Genomic DNA, 19234 nt, shown 5'->3' on the forward strand with positions numbered 1-19234 from the left:
TGAGCGCGCTTGTTGGACAATCCATCCACCGGATTGACTTCTCGTTGATATGCATCGAGGAGGGTCACTTACACGTAGACACCGGGAAAGCCTATGAAATGGCCTGGCCCCCCATGCTGCGACAATCGACCTGAGATATGCCCCGTTCGTTGTACACACGCCACGCCGTCCAGGTCGACTCACATGCCTAGGCAAACGCCGGCGTCTTGATAGAAAAACGTGTACTTATACATGGCTCTACACCACCACTACTGTACATGTCCCATCTGCATCTGATGGACCCGCCGCAAACCATGGACTGCTCGGCCCTGGCTCCAGTATCCATCCTTGGCCACGCCGTTAGTTGTACCTATGGGTCCGTTGCTTTACCAGGACCGGGAAGGCTACGAAAGCCTAGTCAAACCTGTACACCGGCATTCCACCAAAGAATCGTGGTCTTCTCTCTGCTCGGCTCAGAATTACTACACGCAGCATATGGAACTTGACCTATGCAGAAATCTCACTCTGCTTCTCTCCTCCCTTTGGTTACTTGCTACACGCCCCTCCAATCCATATGCTCCTCTGCTGGGGCCGTCGTACCGTGGGTAGAAGATCATCGCCACTCGGCATATGCACCAGAGAATTTTGGATATCCTCATCTTAGCAAACTAGAAGGCTACCCCCATACAAGGGAACCACTCCGGGTCGCCCGATGCATACACACAATGTATTTCCAAGGTCTAGTCTCATGGGCTAGACTCCCCCTGGCGTTTGTCGGCTCACATATCACCCGCTCGCGCAGCGAGGGACACGGCTAAGCCAGTACGTAGCAGACCGAGAGTTCGGCATGGGGGTAAACATCGTCATCCACTTAGCACATCTCGGACTCTTTGTCTGCTTGCTTGCCCACAACATCGCCATCGAGCGGGGTCACTCGTCGTTTGACGAATCGTCTCATGGGGACTTATCCTCGGAAGAGGAAGATGTCGTTTTCCTCCTTGACTAGGTTTGTCCTGAACGGGTATAAATAGGGGTGAAGTTGACAGAGTTGAGTAGTTTCATTCTTCCTTCCTCATCATCACTCTCCCAAGCACTCAACACTGGTCTACTACAATATCTGAATCATCATAGCACGATCTTGATCACACGTGTCCCTGACCACTTGAACCGATCTCAACACATCCACCCTATCCAAACTTCTAAGAACTGCCCCATACCTACCCGGCGTCTAGCCTTGCAATATCTGCATATCTATCCACTTACACGCACCCTTGCACTACACACCACCGCTGCCCCATCTTCGCCAACATGTCGGCCTACGCAGACCAGTACTACGCCAACGCCATGGCCATCCCCACCAAGGGGGACCAGTACCCAGCCTACTACAACGCTGACAGCAACTACTCAGTATCCCCGCCTGAGGAGCACGATGCGTCAGTGACATCTGGCGTACCCTCTTACGGCAACAGCTTCTCAGTCAATGGCTCTGGCTACGATGCTAGCTCCGGCAGTGACTGGGACAGCTCCGCCTCGGCGAGCGGCATTGACTTTAACGAGTACATCCAAGACCGCTTTGCCGAGTCGTTTGACCCCATTCCCCTCGATCGCAGCTTGGCCACACAAGCGCAAACGTGAGTGATTTGACCATATTTATCGGGGCCCGGAAACCCATACTAACGAGAATCCACAGGTCTGGCCAGCTCAACAACAAGCACCGCGAGCTTCTAGAACTGCAAGCCAAGGCACAGGCCCGACTTGCGAAATCTAGAGCTCGCTTCCAGGAGGGAGTTCAGGATGCGCAGGAAGTCCGCGCCAACCTGGAGTGGACGTCAAAGAAAGTCTCGTAAGTAGCAGAGCCGCAATATCAAAAGGGTTCATCGAACGGTGTCTTGAAGCTTGCATTCAATTGTATTTGCTAACATATTGAATCTAGATCTATGAAGACGAAGGCGTCAAAGAAGCACGCCAAAGAGTACCAGAAGGCTCGCCAGCGATACCCTTCTCCCGAGTACTAGATCCTCAGCCTCATCGAAAAGGCCAGGGTTCTACGAACTCACCTTACCCAGATTTCAACCCTTGTCGTTTTACTAGCGGAGTTTTGGGGGTTCACGGTTTTTGGCGTTCCTGGTAATGGATCTCAGATCTGTCACTTTCACATATGCACACACCCCTTCTATTTTGGGATTTCTGCACAATTGATGCATTGCATGTACCATGGTGTGGGCGTTGGAGGAGCGCGCGGCAAAATGCCTGTCCTGCTTTTAAACGCCATCTCCTCGCCGCTTTTACCGGCGCCCTCGAGGCCAAGGGAGGGAGGTGTGGGCACAGACAACGGGCGTACCTGCGTCAAAGCAAGCATTAGCTTCTTCCCCACGCAGTGGCCGGGGCGCTGACGCGCAGTGTTGGCGCGGACGGGAGCAGCAGGCGAACTGCTGGCGTTTCACGACGTTATGATTAATGATTGGACGAGGGCGAGCAAGCCTGGGGTCAAAGGTACCATCCTTTTTGGCATCCCGGGGAGCGGGGGAATGTAGCAACGGTCACTGGTGCGTTGACAGGACTGGCAGGGCTGCAGATTCTGTGCAGAACCTGCAGAAGACGCCCTTTGTACCCGCTGTCAACAGACGCGGACGGAGGGGTGTTCTGGGGAGGCACAGTACCGAGTCCACACACAAGTCCACAGCGGAGGCGTAATCGGGTACGATGGAGACAGTAGAGCGCCCTTAGGGCCACACTTGGGGGGTGGGAGACGGGAAAAAGTAGATAGATCACACACACACTGTCGACAAAAGCACCATGCCGTTTCGGGGGTTTAGGCAGGTTGATATTGCCTATTCCAGGATAGAGTGTAGGTCATCGTGCCCTCGAGCATGGAGCTGGACGTGCTGGACATTGTCCCCGCCTGCCGTCCCAGCTGCTCCCTTGGGCCGGGTATCATAGACCACAGCTACCTTTCCTTGCGTATTAATACATATGCTTCTCCTCTTGATGACCCCTCGCCAACGCCTGTGACAGTGATGTTGATACTGTGTACAGGTAGCTGCTTCGTAGACCCCGGGGGCGTCGTGCCTAAAGGGCGTAGCTGTCCCGCCAATAGACGTAGTAGGTAGGCTTGGTAGTTGGTACTGCGTAGGGTAGTCACGTGATGCCTCGCTGCCCAAGATAAGTACGAGTGCGATAGGTCAGTTGGTGGTGCCGAGACAAGACGTATCTCGCATAAACAAGGCGCGCAGGAATAGCCAATGTTGAGTGAGGGTCATGGCGACCTTCGCGCTGGGCTCATGTCTGGTTGGGCCCCTTCTCCTCGTTTTCTTCTTCCCATAACAAGCCGAAGCTTCACCATCGACCTGATATCCCGCATAGATCAAGTGGTCATGTCAGCCAAGCACACTCGTGGTTTATGCGGCTTGAGCGACGGCGGCCTCGGTGGCAGCAGCTGCGGCTGACGAGGACGTTGCCTGGTCCTTGATCGACGCCCATGTCGTCTTGGACTCGTCGTAGGACAGCCAGGGGCCCCGCGGCTGCAGGCCCCGCGCCTTCTCGATCTTCTCCCACGGGTTCGTGTTGAAGGCCGGATCGTAGTAGTCGTTCCACCACGGCGGCCCCGAGGCTCTGTCCCTTCCGGAGCGACGGTTACCGGCACCCTGCTGAGAATACGCTCCGCCCCTTCGGCTGGCAGCGGCAGCCCATTCGGGTCTTGTAGGGAGGCCGGGGGCGCCGGGGCAGGCGCCGACGATGGCGTCGAGTTCTGATTGGGCCAGATCGGGGGTAGTGATGTATCGATATATTGCGGCGCCGGGTCTTGCGCATCGTTGGTATCGGCGGCTTTGTTTGGATCGTCATCGTCGTCGTCGTCGAGGTCGATCTCATCTTCGTTGGCCTTGGTCTTCTGCTTCTTCGTCGGTTGCCGCCGCTCGCCCAGCGGCGTATTGTTCGATCCCGAGCCGGCGTCGTGGAAGGGGAGCGTGGACTTGTCACCGCCGGCGCCGGCGACATAGGCGTCGTCGGCGCGCGCGTTGTACTTGCGCCGCTTGGAGCCGTGGGCCTGGCCGCCGAAGCTGGCGAAGCCCATAGCTTCGGCCATGGCGGCGGTATCTTCGTCCCACTCGTCGGGGTCCATTAGGTCCATGATTTGCTGCTAACAGTCGGTACGCTCGATCGGATTGTGTTTTGGTTTTGGGTTTAATCTGGGGGGACGATGCGATCGCGCCGGCGAGGGAGGGGAAGAAAGCAAAATGGGGAAGAAGAAGATGAAGAAAAGTTGTGGTGGTGTTTGCGGTTGTTGGGCTAAGCGGAAATCAAAAAGTTGGTTGCTGGGGACGGTCCGTTGGAGGGTCGTGCGCGCGCGCCGTTCCGGGGGTGGGAAGGGATTAGTGGAAGTCGGTGCTGGAAAAGGGAATCGATGTTCGGAGGTGGAAAAATCTCGGAGGGGGTTTCTAGAAGGAGAACGGGGTTTGGTCTGGGCACCAATGGGCCAAAACGGGAATCGAATTGAATTGGGCAGATACATACGTCAGATCAGATTCGTTCCAGATTGGATTGATCTCCCGAAGAGAGAGGTGACATTCGACAGACATGTGGGTGGCAAGGATTCGCTCGCTTGGTGCTTGGATCTACCCGAGGATTTGGTTCTTGGGGAAGTTGTGTCGTGTTGTTCGTCCGTCATGAACCACCCCTTCACTTTCACTACACTACAGGTATCGTTGCTGATGGTTGCATCCATGGGGGACCATCGATATTTAGGGTTTGGAGCAACGTTCTAGCTGCCTTGTCGCTCTTCTTTCCAAGACAGATTGACCAACGGGGAAGGCACAACCCCCCCAGATCACAAGATCGTTATCCCCTGCAAGTAAGCGAGCGCCGGTCCCCGTCCAGTCATCTCAGTCGCCTCCTGTTGCGGGCAGTCGTCCAAGTGGAAGATTCAAATAAATGAAGGTGTGGTGTCACTGGGGTCAACGTGTGGTCGGCACCCGACGGGAAGGAAGGGCCTGTCCGCCCAGCCGTCGAACATCAGAAGCTTCTAAACCACGAAGGACAGCTGTGTAACACCCTCCTACGACCTACGGGCCCGAGCCATCTTTCCTAGCGGAAGCCCATCCCACCATCTTTTCCTCACTTGTCCTCCCCGAACATCACCTATCAGCAGCTAGTGCGGTGCTGATATCATTCCCCTTGCGCCTATGAGGGCGTGCAAAGTGTTGTCTCACGCTCTCAGACTCGCTGCATGTATATCAATCAGCCGCGACTGCCCGATGTATGACGAGGTAGCCATCTGCTTGAAGCCTGGAGCCTCACATGCGCGCATCGACAGCATTGAGGGTCTACGCGAAGCCTCAGGTTGATCGCGGTGCTGGGAATCGAAGCTAGAATCCACCACGGTCTGTTGGAAGCTGGTGTGGGGCTGCTGGCCAAGCTGTGCGTCTCCTGGTGTTCGCGCCAGAACCTACCCATCTTTCCTCTCTCCTTCTGAGGCGTCGACAGCGCGTCCGGCTTGAGCACATGGAAAGCATGCGCGAATCGCCGGATACTTATGAAGAGGTATGATTGTTGCCCAAAAGGCTGCGCTACTGATGCTTCGTCGTAGGGGCCATAGCATGCCTTGGTGTTAGTGCTGTTTCATCTGGAGCCCTATCACGAGCAAGTGCCGGATAGTACCGTTACCGAAATGAGCAACTCGCTTCACTTCGAGCTCTCAGCTGCACCTTGCGACCATCGTCATTAGTCAACGGTAGGCGACTTGATAGAGCTCCTGTTTAATTTTATATATCAGTTAGGTTATGCGCAACATTCGATTCTTCTTTTTGAGTTCCCAGGTAATCGCAATTGCTCTTGTATTACGTTGGGCTTTTGATTCTGGCATATACGCGACACTATCCATCGACAGCTTTGCGCGCCCTATCACCAATCAGCGATTCACCCACGATGGCTTCCGATTCCACAAAACCCCCGTCCACCATCAGCCTCCGGGCCCCATCCGCCTACCTGACGGACCAGTCGCAGCCCTCCACCACCGACGGCGCCGCCTTCGTATCGCCGCCGCTCGAATGGCTCTACCGGACCTGGTCCGTGACGCACTCGACCCTGCCCATGTGGCGCTCCGCCCGCAACGTCCGCATCACCTACAAGCCGCTGCTGACGGCAACCTCCGTAGTCCACATCGACGACCTGGTCGAGTACGAAAAGGCCAACAAGAGCGGCGCGTACAAGACCGTCGCCGGCATCGACAAGCCCGACCCCACTGTGCCCGCGTCGTGGAACTGGCGCGGCAAAGGCTGGCTGAGGATCGCGAGCAGTCACTGGGAAGTTCTGGGATGGGGTGAGAGGCCGCTGTCTTCTTCATCAATGGCGGCAGCGGCGGCGGGAGGGGAGCAGCAGCAGCAACCGCCCGCGACGATAGAGCGCTGGGTTGTGACTTGGTTCGCCGCGACCCTGTTCACGCCCGAAGGGATCGATATCTACACCGACCGGCGGGAGGGCATATCCCCGAGACGCTGGCGGGCGTTACGGCCGCGCTGAACAGTCTGCAGAGTGCGCCCAAAGTGGTCCAGTATGTCGAGAAGGACCTGCGCGAGATCCAGATCCAACTGCCCTGGAAGCAGGGGAAGTCCTGAACGAACGGATGAGTTTTTCGGTCCGTTGCTATTATACCCGGTGTTTGAACGGTTGAGACGAATGCGCATTGTCTCGCCTGTACCGTTCGAGATCAATGCTCGTTTACACGCAAACAGGAGCTACGCCACCTTGCTCAGTGAAGTCGACCGTGACCATAAACAAAATGGCACGTCGGTTCTTTGATAGACTTCATCAGAGTCGATGGCCCAGAATCTAGCCATAAGCAGAGGGGGGTATTATATCGTGACCAGGGCCAGGTCTGCATCGTATGGGTGAACGAACGCTTGATATCAATAAGGCCTATCTGTAGTGTCGGGTATCTATCTCGCCAGAAATGCATTATGCAAGAGGTATGCCTCGTAAGTGTATATAGTTAATCATAATTTCATCACCGCCTTGACTCGCGATGTTGCCTCTTCTTTGGGCGTTCATCATCTGCGCGACTTGACCGCTTCTCATCACGGAGTGATGACCTGTGGCGCCGCCTCTCGCTACCCTCGCCAGATTCGTGACGGTGTTGTCGCCTGCTACTGCTCCTCTCTGTGTCACGATCATCGCCACGTCTGCTGCCATGCCGGTCCCGACTCCTTTCCGAGTCAGCCGCAGTGTCTCTGTGCCTGTGTCTGTGCCTATGCTCAGAATGGCGCGACTCTGTTCGTGTACTAGTATTCGGGTTAGCCTCATCGTCGCCACCCTCTTCGCGATGCCGGCGATGCCGCCTCTTCCTCTCCCGCCGTCTCTCCTCTTCTTCGCGCCGCAGCTGCCGCGACGCCTTGTCGCGCTCCGCGTTCGCCGCCCGCCGCTCCTGCTCCACCTGGCGCACCTGGGCCGCGCCGCGCTTCATCATGGCCAGCGGGTCGCTTGACACGATGCGCGCCGCCTCGCGCTCGTGCCGCCGCGGTTCCTCGTTGCCCCATACGTCCTTTCCCACCGGCGGCGTCGGCTCTTCTCCTCGCTTGTCGTTTGTTGTGGCGCCGGCAGAAGAGGCGGTGGCATACCAGGGCCCCGACGCCGTCTTGGACAGCTCCGTCCGGAACCCGGCCGCGTTGCTGAAGCGCATCGTGTACTGGTCCTCGAAGGAGCGCTGTTTGCGCGCCGCTTCGGCCTCGGCTTCGGGGTTCTTCTCCTTGTGCTGGTGTTTCTTTTCTTCTTTCTGCTGCCGCGGGTCCGGGGCGAAGAGGTCGATGTGGCCGGCGGCGTCGGTGAGGGGCGCGTCGCTGCTTTTGTGCTTGACGACGAGAGAGCTCGACTCAGAGTACGGGTGCTCGGTTGCTATTGCTGCCACTGCTGAGGAGGAAGCGCTGCCGCCACTCCCTTCGGTCCGGGAGCGCGCGAGGCGCATCTCAAAGTCCGTGTCGTCTTCGCCGGCGCGCTTGCGCTTGCGCTTCTCACCGCCGCCCATACCGCGCCATGGCTCGTCATCATCTCTTCTACGTCGGCCCGAGGAGGAAGGCTGGTCGGGCGTGGGCGGTAGCGGAGGGGGCTCCTCGCCGCGGAGGATGGCGAGGCGGCGCTCGGCGTCCTGCTCTTGCTGCTTCTGCTCCTCGGCCTCTTCGCGCGCCCGCGCGGCTTCCTCGTCGGCGCGCACGCGGGCGATGTTGGCGGTGTTGTAGACGTTCCATGACTTCTTGCCCAGGAGGTGGCTGTGGTTTGGTGGACGCGGGTTCGTCAGCTTCCGGGGGTGAATTTGTTTGGCTTTTTCCGTTCCGAGATGCAGCGTAACGGTAGGGCCGTAGCGTCAAACCGGACAGGGCGCGCTGCGGATTGGGGGAGTGCAAGAGAACTTACAGAGGCATTGTGGGATGGGTCAAGCACACGTAGAGTGGCTAGCTACCTTGGCATGAGTGCGGCAGCGGGCTGAGTGCTGTCGTCAGTGTAGATAGGTAGGTAGGCAGGTAGGATTCTGCATGGGAGCTATGGTTAGGCTGGGTCGGCAGAGACGGCAGATACCCTGGGGCCTGGAACTTTGGAGCTTTGGAGGGGCATTAAGGTTAATTGTTAGCGCTGGCGGGGGTTGCTGCAGCAGCTGTGCAACCCGAGGCCGTAAGGTGGGCCACTGCACGAGATCGCCCACCATCCAGAACCATCCAAGGTCTTACACAATACTTTTTTACCTTTCTCATCCATGCTGTCTGGCCGCTGCCCAGATGCTATGATCATCACCTCAAGGGGCAAGTAGGATGGATCGTCGTCACCACACAATTTACTGGGTCTCGATTAATAAGGCTCTGTCTATCCCTTACCAAGCCAGCAATGCACCTGACTCGACCCTGCTTAGATCTTGGCGTTCATCCGCAGTCATGCTCCTTGTCCCGCCCGATGTTGACAAATCCTCGACCTCCCGATCAGGGGCCATGCTGATAGGAGAAACGCCGGAAGTCGAGTCGAGCACCAAGAGTGTAGTTCGAATGTCAACCCTTCCAGATGGAATAGGGGCATCATTAGACTACCCTACCACTGCTGCTTTCAAGTAAATGAGAGAGAAACGAGCCGACGTCACCAATCGGTGAGACATGACATATCTTGGTGGAACAAGTCAAGCTTAACCCTTTCCTTTGACTGCGCAATCAATATATCTGGAGTAGACTTGCCGGTATGCCGTATGTACAGACAGACGGGGCTCCAAGGCCCGGTTTCTAAGGTTTTGCTGTGGGTAACTCATTGTCCTGTTTGCTGGGACGTGAGGGTATCCTGTTGTACGGCTGGCCCGAAAAAGCAGGGGAAGCACTGCCTCGTGGATGTTCTTTGCTGCCCCAGACTCCCAGAGCCAGAGCCAGAGCCAGAGCCAGAGCCAGAGCCAGAGCCAGAGCCAGAGCCAGAGCCGGATCGGACGTTCCTCCTGAGTATTATCAGATGACATACACGGAACATCCGAAGCCTCCCTGAAAGATGATGGGCATCATTCAATATCAGTATGCCTGATATTCAGCCGGGCTGTGGGGTGGACTAACAACGGCAGCGCGCTCTTCCCGCAACGGCTGACGCATAAACTCGAACGAGTTTGCGACGATTTAACCTACGATATTGGCAATATCAGTCTCGAGATTGTTGTTAGGAGGTAGACACTAACGTGAGCTGAGCCCACCCAACCAGGACGCGTTTCTCCTCTGTGACCGGAGCCGTCTTCACATATGCGCCCGTTCTAAGGTTGTTCCCTCCCTTGCTCCTCCAAGAGAAGGGGTCGGGGAATAAACAGGGAAGGCAGAGAAATGGGTGGGCTTGCAAGGGGTGCCGCGGCGATTGTCATGCAAATACGAGTTTATTCGGTCGATCCATGCGCTATAGGGGATCAACTTAATCGACGAGAACCATGGCGTCGATGCCCATCCCTTCGTGAGCCAGCTTTGGAAGGTGATGCTATACTGAACTTCACACAAGCAACCACTAGCAGCCTAGGCTGAACCAGGGTCTGGCCGAGAGATGGACTACCGAGTGGGCACGGGGCCAGGGGAGAGGAATCGATGAAGATAGTATGGGGCACCCCCAGCCTCTCCCATAGTGTTATGTTAGGGAACGGCCGTCCCAACCGAGAGCGGGCCAGACCCCGACCAAGCCGCACGCAGCCAGCAAGGCAATTGGCAGCGTTGGTTGAAAAGATCCAGTGGTAGGTGGTAGGGTGTGCATCGCATCAGATACCGGTGGCAAGGGAGACTTTTGAGAAAGTGGGCTTTTAGTGTCCCAAAACTCCAAACTCCAAACCCGAAACCGTTGGCGGACTGGGCACTACCTGGACAACACGACCAGGACACAACCTGGACTCACGGGATTTTGGTCCGATCTAGATGCCCCCACCGGCCTTGGGCCCGTTGCCACCAGAACCAACGTGCCAAGGATTCCACCTGAAGTAGGTTAAGACGAGCAGTGTTTGAATTGCTGAATCAGATCAGAGACCTTGTTATTTGCTCGGTTACTGTAAGTGGCTGTGCCTCGGCCGTTGCGACTCTTTTGGGAAGATTTGGTTTTTCTTTTTTCTGACAACAGCGAACTCCAGGCTGGGCTCGTTCAGCGCCCATCTAATTGAGTTGACGGCTGATACAGTGATGCTTCACTGCCACTGTTTCCCTTCGCCTTCACGGACATGTACTTACTGTAGCTGTCACCCGCTGCACGGCATACCCAACCTAATTCAGTGGCCTCAACTGAAGTCCAGGCCCAAGTTTGAGCGTGATGGATACATTTGACGTGTTTGCGGATTATCCGCTACAAAGGCTACATTGTACTCGTATTCCGATATCCTTTTGAATGTTACCTTGCAGTGCTGTGTGTACAGGTAACGGATGGCACGTAACTCAGTGTTTGTGTGGGTTTACAACAAGGCGCCTGTCTAATTGTGTGTGAAGTGTTCGGACTGAAAAGTTTAGGCTGGTGGTGGTGTTCGTAGTACAAAACATCGGCCCCGTACCCGCAACTCTGATATGGCAAACAGTTGCCGGCTGGAATTGACATAGCACTCAGAACGGTTTCGCCTAGTTTTCTGAGACCAAACCTCCAGGAGCGTCGGCGCCACTTTGTTTCCCTGCTACGAGAGTCTGATTGTTGATTTGGAATCTGCAGATTCAGGTAGATACATGTTGGGTAGCTGGCAGATTGGTCAATCAATCAATCAGTGTCAGGTGTGTGAAAGCAAACGCCTAGACGAACAATGCCCTCGGCGCTCGTCTATAGATTCATCCCTCCGTCATCTAGAGCCAGCTGCCCCTGCCAAGTCGGGTTGTACCCGCGCCTTGTGTTCCCTAACGGTCGGCCGGTAACTAAAAGAAAACCCACTGCAACGGCTGATCCGCACTAACCTAACGCTGAACACAACACAACATAACCATCTTTGCTGACTGGCTGGACGACTGGCCGATCCGATGAGATCCGAACAGAGCGATGATGTGGTATGAGCCATGTCTCAATATCGGCTCTCAATTAGGCACCCCGGCGATTGAAAGTCGATAATTCCCCGAGAAATCAATCGCCGGCGTGCCGCTGCTCAACTTGGACGCATCGCAACATCTCAAACAGGCAGAGCCCCGTCTTCTCGAAGCACCCAAGACGAAACGGGGTGGATTTTGAAACGGCCTAGGCACTCACCACCAGCAACACACCCGCCAAGGGCCTGCCATCAGGAATGGACATATCGTCACCGTCGCATCATCCCGGCCTCCTGTGGTATTGGGCCATCTGATTCGAGCGAGCAATTCGCAAACATGCCTGTGCCTGGTTCTCCACATGCTTGAGGGCCCCCCGGTCCCGCCGAAAGATCGTTCCATGATCCCATCACATCGCTCTGCCAGGTACCGGCCACGACGAGAGCTCGCCCAATCACCCGGCCAAAAAACAAACGAAAGCCCATGAAACCTAGGGTGCTCAGACTGCCAAAGTCTTGTCTCGTCGATGATCTACGACAAACCCGCACGCACAGCCTCGCCTCCCATGCTGTCCATGCCGTCCATGCTGTTGTCCAGGGGTGGACTCTCGATGCTGGGCTCTGGCCTGGACGGGACTAACACGCCGACCCAGTACTGGATGCTGGAGAGTGCGTCCCATAGTCCCGCAGTCCGATAGTCAGAGTTCTATAGGCTGACGAGGATATTGTGGACTTGGGATCTAGGAAGTTATGGGTATCTCGGTTGAGCTCCTGTTGTTATATATTTCAGATCTCATCGCTCCATCTGGAAAAACTCTCTCTCCTCATCCTCAACACACTGTTCAATTCTACCATTCGCTAGTCGAATATCCTTCTTTCTTCCTTTCTTTGCTCTGGAGTTGACCTTCTTTCATCTTTATAAACTTTTCTACGTTTTGAAGATTACAATACTCCAGACCACCTTTTCGAACCGTCTCGGCTTGTCCTGAGCATTTTACCTTCTTTCCAACCATGCATTACTCAGCTTTGGTACAGGTCCTGGCCACGGGCCTGGTCACCTCGACCGCCGTCACCGGCTTCCAATTGGGCGCCTTCCCCAACCGCCGCACTGCCGGAGCCCTCGTCGCTCTGTCCGGCCCTGCCGCAGCCGTTCCTTTCGTTAACGTGGGCCGTCAAGCCACCCCTGCTGCTCCCGCTGGAAAGGGCGCCGGCAAGAGCACCGCTGCTGGTGCCGGCAAGAACGCTGCTGCTGCTGGGGCCGTCGGCGCCGCTTCAGTCCCGGCTGCTAAGGCCGCTACTCCTGTCAAGGCCAAGGCTGCTGCCTCCGGCTCTGCTGCCGCACCTCCCCCACCCGCGGCCTCTGGCGCTCCCCGCCACCTCCCCCCGGCTGCCTCGGGCGCTGCTCCCCCGCCGCCGCCCCCTGCTGGATCTGGCGCACCGCCGCCTCCTCCCCCTAAGGGATCTGGTAAGTCCATCCTCAAGCTCCGTGGTACCATAGAGATTTTGGGCTGACATTTAAATTCGCAGGCGCTCCCCCGCCACCTCCCGCTGGTGCTGCTGCTCCCCCGCCGCCCCCTCCTGCTGGTTCCGGTGCTCCCCGCCTCCTCCTCCTAAGGGATCCGACGCGGCCGCTGCTGCTCCTCCCCCACCTCCTGGTGCTTCCGGCGCTCCCCCGCCACCTCCCCCTAAGGGATCTGAGGCTGCTGCCGCTGCTCCCCCGCCACCACCTCCCGCTGGTGCCTCTGGTGCTCCCCGCCTCCCCCTAAGGGATCTGGTAAGTTGATCCTCAAGCTTCTTAACATAAAGGCTTTCAGCTGACATTTGAATTCGCAGGCGCTCCCCCGCCACCTCCCGCTGGTGCTGCTGCCCCGCCGCCTCCTCCGGCTGGCGCTGCTCCCCCTCCTCCCCCTCCTGCCGCCTCTGGTGCTGCTCCTCCTCCTCCTCCTCCTGCCGCCTCTGGTGCTGCTCCTCCTCCCCCTCCTCCCGCTGCTTCCGGCGCCGCTCCTCCTCCTGCCGCTGGTGCTGGCAACGCCACTGCCAAGCGATCGCCGGCGGTGGACAGCCACGGCTTCCGCGTTGTGCTTCGCCGGGAGTACTAAGCGATCGTTCGGGACGATCGTGGGTCCCTTACTCACGGGATGAGGGAAGGAAGGCCGAAAGGCATGTGGAATTACGACTCTTATTTGTTAGGGTTGACTGTATTTATGATTAAGGAGATTGGTTTACAGTGTGGAGCCTATCGGAATAAGGGGGTCGGATTGTTAGCCAAATATTGATACCATAGAAGTCACTCATTTTTATTGTTTTCGTCGGGAGAAGGAAAAGGAATTGTCTGATGTGTGAATATAACGACCTTTATGGTATATTGCTGAGATAGGAGAGGAAACAATCAAAAACAAAGTACCAAATGTCACGGAGCTGCTGCGTGTGTGCAATCTATCTAGAGTATGTGTTGTGAATATCAATCAGTGTTCTATCTGAAGCTTCTTACGGTATTATAATCTGTATTTTCAGTAGGCATTTCCTGTGTACGTAATACTACTACCCTGAACGGGATAGTTTAACTCTGTTGCCTCCAGAAGATTGTATTTGGTAAGGGGAGTTAAACAATACCCGAGAACGTCGTACAAGATGCGGGAGTCAATCGGATCTTTCCACAAGTCGTGTTCCTGATTTGATCGCCGCTAGAAACCCAATTCCATAGAGCAAACCATGCTGTCAAATCCCGGGCTAAATGCTAATAAGCGAATCAGGGGAAAGAGGGGATAACAGCCCATATGCAGGTTTCGTAAAAAGGTTGTTGTCGATTGATTCGCTTGTCGCTTGCACATGTACTGGTCACACAGCACGCATTCCGAGTTGCCTACTTGGGTACTTACTTTGGGGTAGGTAGCTCAGAGTCGGGACGGTTTTATTATGAAAGGGGATATCGAAACTGCCGATAGGTACATGTCCAGGCCATTCGAAAGATCGATCCTTTGGGGGTCTCTCCCCGACTTTCCGCATTCTGTCACCGGTTTATGTGCTACCTGTGTGTAATATTGTACCCCACTGTCGTTGGAATATCGTGTAACCTTCATGATCCATGGCTCTTATTTGAATCTTCCTTGGAATCTGGAGCATTCTTGGCGAATACAGTCGATCAGATCAGAATAGATTAGCCATCTCGAGAAAGTAAATAACGTTTTCCTCCAGAGACGATGTCAAACCCACAAGAAGAGAGAAGTGAACCTTTCCGCATCGCCATCATCGGAGGCGGGATAGGAGGGTTATTCTGTGCCCTCTCCATCCACCACCACCACCACCACCCTAACATCTCCTCAAGTCAAGATGACCATGGTAAAAGCAAGAGAACCATCCAGATCGACGTCTACGAGCAGGCGCCCCAGTACCGCGAGATCGGCGCCGGCGTGGGCATCGGCATCAACGCGGCCCGCCTGCTGCACCGGCTCGGCCTGGGCCCCGGGCTCGTCCAGATCGCGGGCCGGCGCCAGGGCACCTGGTTCGCGTTCCGGCGCCACGAGGACTCGGCGGAGATCGTCAGCGTCCCCGACGCCGAGGCGGAGCCGGGCGACATACGGCAGTCGCCGTGTGCGCGCTCCGATCTGCTGGAGCTGTTCCTCGCGGCTATACGCGAGAGGGGCGCGGCGACGCTGCATACGGAGAAGGCGTGTGCGGGGGTCTCGGTTCTCAATGCTGATGGTGAGGAGAGAGGAGGAGGAGGAGGAGGGAGAGTGCACCTGCAGTTCCGCGACGGCACCACCGCGACCGCCGACCTCGTCGTCGGCTGCGACGGCGTGCACTCGGTCGTGCGCGACCAGTTCGTCACGGACGCCAACAACAAGTCCGTCGAGAGCGGCATGATCGCGTACCGCGGCATCGTGCCCACCGCGGCCCTCGCGCCGGACTGGCCGTTCGCGCACTGGTCCAACATCTGGATCGGCAAGCACCGGCACTTCCTGTCGTACCCCATCACGGGCAACACGAAGCTCAACATCGTGGCGTTCGTCACGAAGCGGCTCGGCGGCGGCCGGTTGATCGGGGACAGCGAGGACGAGGCGAACAAGTACAAGAATATCCGCGAGAGCTGGTCCTCCCTCTGCGACCGCGACGAGGTCGTCGCGGATTTCGAGGGGTTCGACGAGCCCGTGCAGCGCATCATCGGCCTCATGGACGAGCGGCCGGGCCGCTGGCGCATCAACGACCACGAGCCTCTGGCGCGGTGGCACTTTGCCGGCGGTCGGGTCGTCCTGGTCGGCGACGCGGCGCACGCCATGCTGCCGCACATGGGGGCCGGGGCGGGCCAATCGGTCGAAGACGGATGGATTCTCGGGCGGGCGTTGTCCGAGCATCTTAGTGGGAGCAGCAACGAAAAATTCCAGTCGCTCGAGTCCACGATGCAGTTCTACCAGGACCTCCGGCTGCAGCGCGCCCAGAAGGTCCAGGCCGCGAGCCGCGTCTCGGGCAACCTGTACGAGCTACAGACCGAGGAAATGAGCCGGCTCAGTTACGAGGACTCGCTGCCGGTGCTGGCCGAGAGCTTGCGGGAGCGCATGAAGTTTGTTTGGTCCGAGGATATCGACGACTCTTATAGTCGCATGCGGGACGAGGAAGCAGTGTAATAGAGACCCGGCATTGGCCGAGAGAAGGGGGGCCGAATAATGCTTCACGGGAACAGTAGTGATGAGATGATGTTCACATGATTGCTTGCCTCGAGACATGGTAAAAGCACAAACACGTTTTGACTATCACAACATATACATTGAAGCTAGATATTTTAAATTTGAAATCATGCCAGGCGCTCTGAAGCACCCATCCATGACAATGATGCCAACTAAGGAATGACATACCTGCTCGAGTGTTATTACATACAAAGGTGACCTGACATCTTCACGATAGGCATCGCAAATTGGCAATCTGCTCACGCCATACAAATGGGTATCAAATGGAAAGCCGTCCAACTAAGCTCCCATCGATCAAAGCAAATGGGAGCTTAGTTGGACGGCTTTCCATTTGATACCCATATGTATGGCACGGGGAAACTGCCAACCTGCAATGGCTACTATGCATGCCTCGTCGCTTGTATCTGGTGCACGTAATACATGTCCTCAAAGATAAATGGTCATGGCGAATGTTTACCGCTTTTAGGCTTCCCCATGAAGCAACTCCTTTCAATGCTCCAACCAAACGGGAATGTTAACTCGTGACTCTCGGCGTGACTTTCGGGACTCCCCTGACCATGGATGCAAGCTCGCTTATCGCCAATTACCAGCTAGAAAAGTCGTAGGGACCGATCAGGCCGAGGCCAAACTCAAAATTGCGAATATCCTCACATTCGGTACCGATAAAATCATGAGGGTTGCTCTGATCCATAATAACCTCCAACTTGCCATTCACTTGTTCAGGAATATCGCGAACTGTGTGGTCGTCGAGGAATAATCTCAAGACGTATGGTGCTGAGGATAGTGACATGTAATAGGACAAGTGCCAAGCCGATGTTGAGTGAAGTTGTGTAAGTAACTCGGGCTTCTGTGTATTGGTACCCGGTTATTGTGGTGAACCGGACCCAAATTCATCAATCTGCGTGTATCTTCTCCATAGTCAAGTGCTTGAAGCAAATAGTTCGATTTAATGGGTATCTTATTGAAAAACAGTTCCGTCTGTAGCTCATGCCGCAGACCCGTATAAGTCGTTCAGTCGTCATCGTCGGAATGATATATTTTTCGGGGCCAATCGGCTGCAATATCAATATGGTCCCTCGGGAAAACCCACTCGCAAAAGACGAATAGCAGATAATCAATGACGGCGCAAAGACAGAACAGTTTGCCTGCCCAGACACCGCAGCCGTAGTATCGCTTCAAGCGGTCGATCAAAGCGAAGCTGCGCACACCGGAGTGACTCTCGCCGTTCCACGCCGCCGTATTGCCCACGTCGTAACCGTAGAAGTCGGCCTCTGGTATGTCACCCATGATGCCCTTGTAGACTCGCTCAGTTCGCTTGGCGATGTTGTCCCACGAGTACATCGCTTTCACCTGATCATGAAACTTCTCCGTGCGGACCTTATTTGCACGCAGGGCAGATATCGCTTTGCCAGTGGCAACCACGAGGTCGTCTTCCTCGGGCTTTGCGAAGACCGTCATGTGACCGGGTAGGACCTCCGGAATGCCGCCGACTGCAGTACATACAACGTAGAGACCGCAGCTCGCAGCCTCTACCAGGACTGTGCCGAAGGCCTCGGTCAAACTTGGGTGCAAATAGATGTGGCCGCGAATCATAACGTCCCGAACCTGCTCATGGCGTACCGAGCCCAGCATCTCGACTTTGTCTTGCAACACATTTTGCTCAATCATTTGCTCCAGGTCGATACTTTTCGGACCAGACCCAGCAATGATGAATCGCGTGTTGGGATGGTTCTCTAGGATTCTCGGAATCGACGCAGTAAGCAAGTCTGTGCCTTTGTTGTAGAATAGTCGAGAGATGACCACAATAACAACCGGGTCGTTGGGACCAAGATGATGGACCGCGGGGGTTGCATTGCCAAACCCGTTATTGGGCGCGGGTGGCTCAGGAGGGTATTTCCGCGGGCGAAAGTTTTCGGACACGACGGCATTTGGAATCACAGAGACCATGACCGGATCGAGCGCTGCTCGGAGAACCGTATTTTCTTTGCTTGTGTGGCTGACGCAAATGACATGGTCGACGTCACTCAAGATGAACTTCAGCAGCTTGTTCGTCAGGATACTGGCCGCATCCGCGAAGCCGAACAGCGAGTGGTCGGTGAACACCGTACGCAATCCCATTGTTCTACCGTGTAATAAGGCCTCATGGCAAAGACTGCTTAGACTGGCGTGGCCGTGGACTATGTCGATCTGCTCGCGGATCATGATATTTCGAAACACGGGGAAGAAGGAGAAGACGGTCGGAAAGGTGGCGGAGCGGTAGATGATGGCGAAGGGGACGTGGTAGACTTTGATGCCGTTCGTAAGATATCGTATCCCTTTCCGGTCTGCGTAGGCATGCGTTATGACGACGACCTTGTGGCCGCGATCGACCAGTTTCGTGGCAAGCTGGTATATGTGGCTTTCGACTCCTCCTGGTTGCGGAAAGAAGAAGTCGCTGACCATAGCGATGTTGTACGTGAGGCGCGGCATCTTGAGGGGCGGAAGAGGCAGCGAATCCGAAAGCGCCAGGCCCGGATCGCGCTGCGGACAACTGTAGCTTTATTTGTGTATGTCGGTGACGTCGACTTCGCAAGCCGGTAATGAACGTCGGTATCGCGCAACTGACAGCAAAGCAGGACGTAATTGAAGCAACGATTCCGGCTCACGTCTGTCCATTCTTGAAGGGCTGTGTTCTCAAGAGCATTCTGGGGATATCATCATTCCATCAAATGCCAATGATCAAGGGGTGGGCAGGTAAAGGAGCTTGCGACTGGGAATAGTTCACTCTCTGGTGGGTTGGTTGCGCGACGTCGACATGTGGAAACGGGCATTAGCACTCAGTCCCTCCCACCTCCAGCAGTACAAGGTACCTGAAGCCACCTGGAGCTTGGATCCACACAGGGGTCCGATAGCGATAGCCAGTGCACTAGCTCCTAGATTTCCAGAGATAAGATGCGATACCCATAATAAATTCTTTATCGTACCTTGATGCAATTGCGACGGGGAAATATTCCGCGATGCTGGTTTGCAGTCTTGAAGGTAGCTGCGAAAAAAATAAAACCACGAGACTGGTCAAACGACAGTCAGGAATGGTGTCGCAACAGCTTAGATTGACATAAGCTCAAGACCC

General features: G+C 55.8%; 8 protein-coding genes across 8 annotated transcripts; 4 read left to right on the top strand and 4 right to left on the bottom strand.

Annotated features, from left to right (window-relative positions):
• Positions 1-1287: 1287 nt before the first annotated feature.
• On the top strand, positions 1288-1994 carry PG997_001357 (uncharacterized protein; the record flags this gene model as incomplete). The annotated part of the gene is made up of 3 exons (XM_066805672.1): positions 1288-1610; positions 1670-1822; positions 1913-1994. The coding sequence occupies 3 exons, from the start codon at positions 1288-1290 to the stop codon at positions 1992-1994; spliced, it is 558 nt and encodes a 185-aa protein (XP_066675445.1).
• Positions 1995-3377: 1383 nt separating this feature from the next.
• PG997_001358 (uncharacterized protein) lies at positions 3378-4108 on the bottom strand (the record flags this gene model as incomplete). The annotated part of the gene is made up of 2 exons (XM_066805673.1): positions 3378-3675; positions 3714-4108. 2 exons carry the CDS (start codon positions 4106-4108, stop codon positions 3378-3380), a joined length of 693 nt encoding a protein of 230 aa, XP_066675446.1.
• A 1793-nt stretch (positions 4109-5901) lies between these two features.
• Positions 5902-6590, top strand: PG997_001359 (uncharacterized protein; the record flags this gene model as incomplete). The annotated part of the gene is made up of 2 exons (XM_066805674.1): positions 5902-6387; positions 6468-6590. 2 exons carry the CDS (start codon positions 5902-5904, stop codon positions 6588-6590), a joined length of 609 nt encoding a protein of 202 aa, XP_066675447.1.
• A 389-nt stretch (positions 6591-6979) lies between these two features.
• Positions 6980-8387, bottom strand: PG997_001360 (uncharacterized protein; the record flags this gene model as incomplete). The annotated part of the gene is made up of 2 exons (XM_066805675.1): positions 6980-8234; positions 8380-8387. 2 exons carry the CDS (start codon positions 8385-8387, stop codon positions 6980-6982), a joined length of 1263 nt encoding a protein of 420 aa, XP_066675448.1.
• A 4067-nt stretch (positions 8388-12454) lies between these two features.
• On the top strand, positions 12455-12955 carry PG997_001361 (uncharacterized protein; the record flags this gene model as incomplete). Its single annotated transcript, XM_066805676.1, has 1 exon — positions 12455-12955. The coding sequence occupies one exon, from the start codon at positions 12455-12457 to the stop codon at positions 12953-12955; it is 501 nt and encodes a 166-aa protein (XP_066675449.1).
• Positions 12956-12958: 3 nt separating this feature from the next.
• Positions 12959-14530, bottom strand: PG997_001362 (uncharacterized protein; the record flags this gene model as incomplete). Its single annotated transcript, XM_066805677.1, has 2 exons — positions 12959-13538; positions 14496-14530. The coding sequence occupies 2 exons, from the start codon at positions 14528-14530 to the stop codon at positions 12959-12961; spliced, it is 615 nt and encodes a 204-aa protein (XP_066675450.1).
• Positions 14531-14643: 113 nt separating this feature from the next.
• On the top strand, positions 14644-16065 carry PG997_001363 (uncharacterized protein; the record flags this gene model as incomplete). Its single annotated transcript, XM_066805678.1, has 1 exon — positions 14644-16065. One exon carries the CDS (start codon positions 14644-14646, stop codon positions 16063-16065), a length of 1422 nt encoding a protein of 473 aa, XP_066675451.1.
• Positions 16066-17136: 1071 nt separating this feature from the next.
• Positions 17137-18594, bottom strand: PG997_001364 (PIGA (GPI anchor biosynthesis) domain-containing protein; the record flags this gene model as incomplete). The annotated part of the gene is made up of 1 exon (XM_066805679.1): positions 17137-18594. One exon carries the CDS (start codon positions 18592-18594, stop codon positions 17137-17139), a length of 1458 nt encoding a protein of 485 aa, XP_066675452.1.
• Positions 18595-19234: the final 640 nt, after the last annotated feature.

Source organism: Apiospora hydei (assembly GCF_038363865.1).
Source record: "Apiospora hydei strain CBS 114990 chromosome Unknown utg000002l_segment0_segment0, whole genome shotgun sequence".
NCBI lineage: Eukaryota > Fungi > Ascomycota > Sordariomycetes > Amphisphaeriales > Apiosporaceae > Apiospora > Apiospora hydei.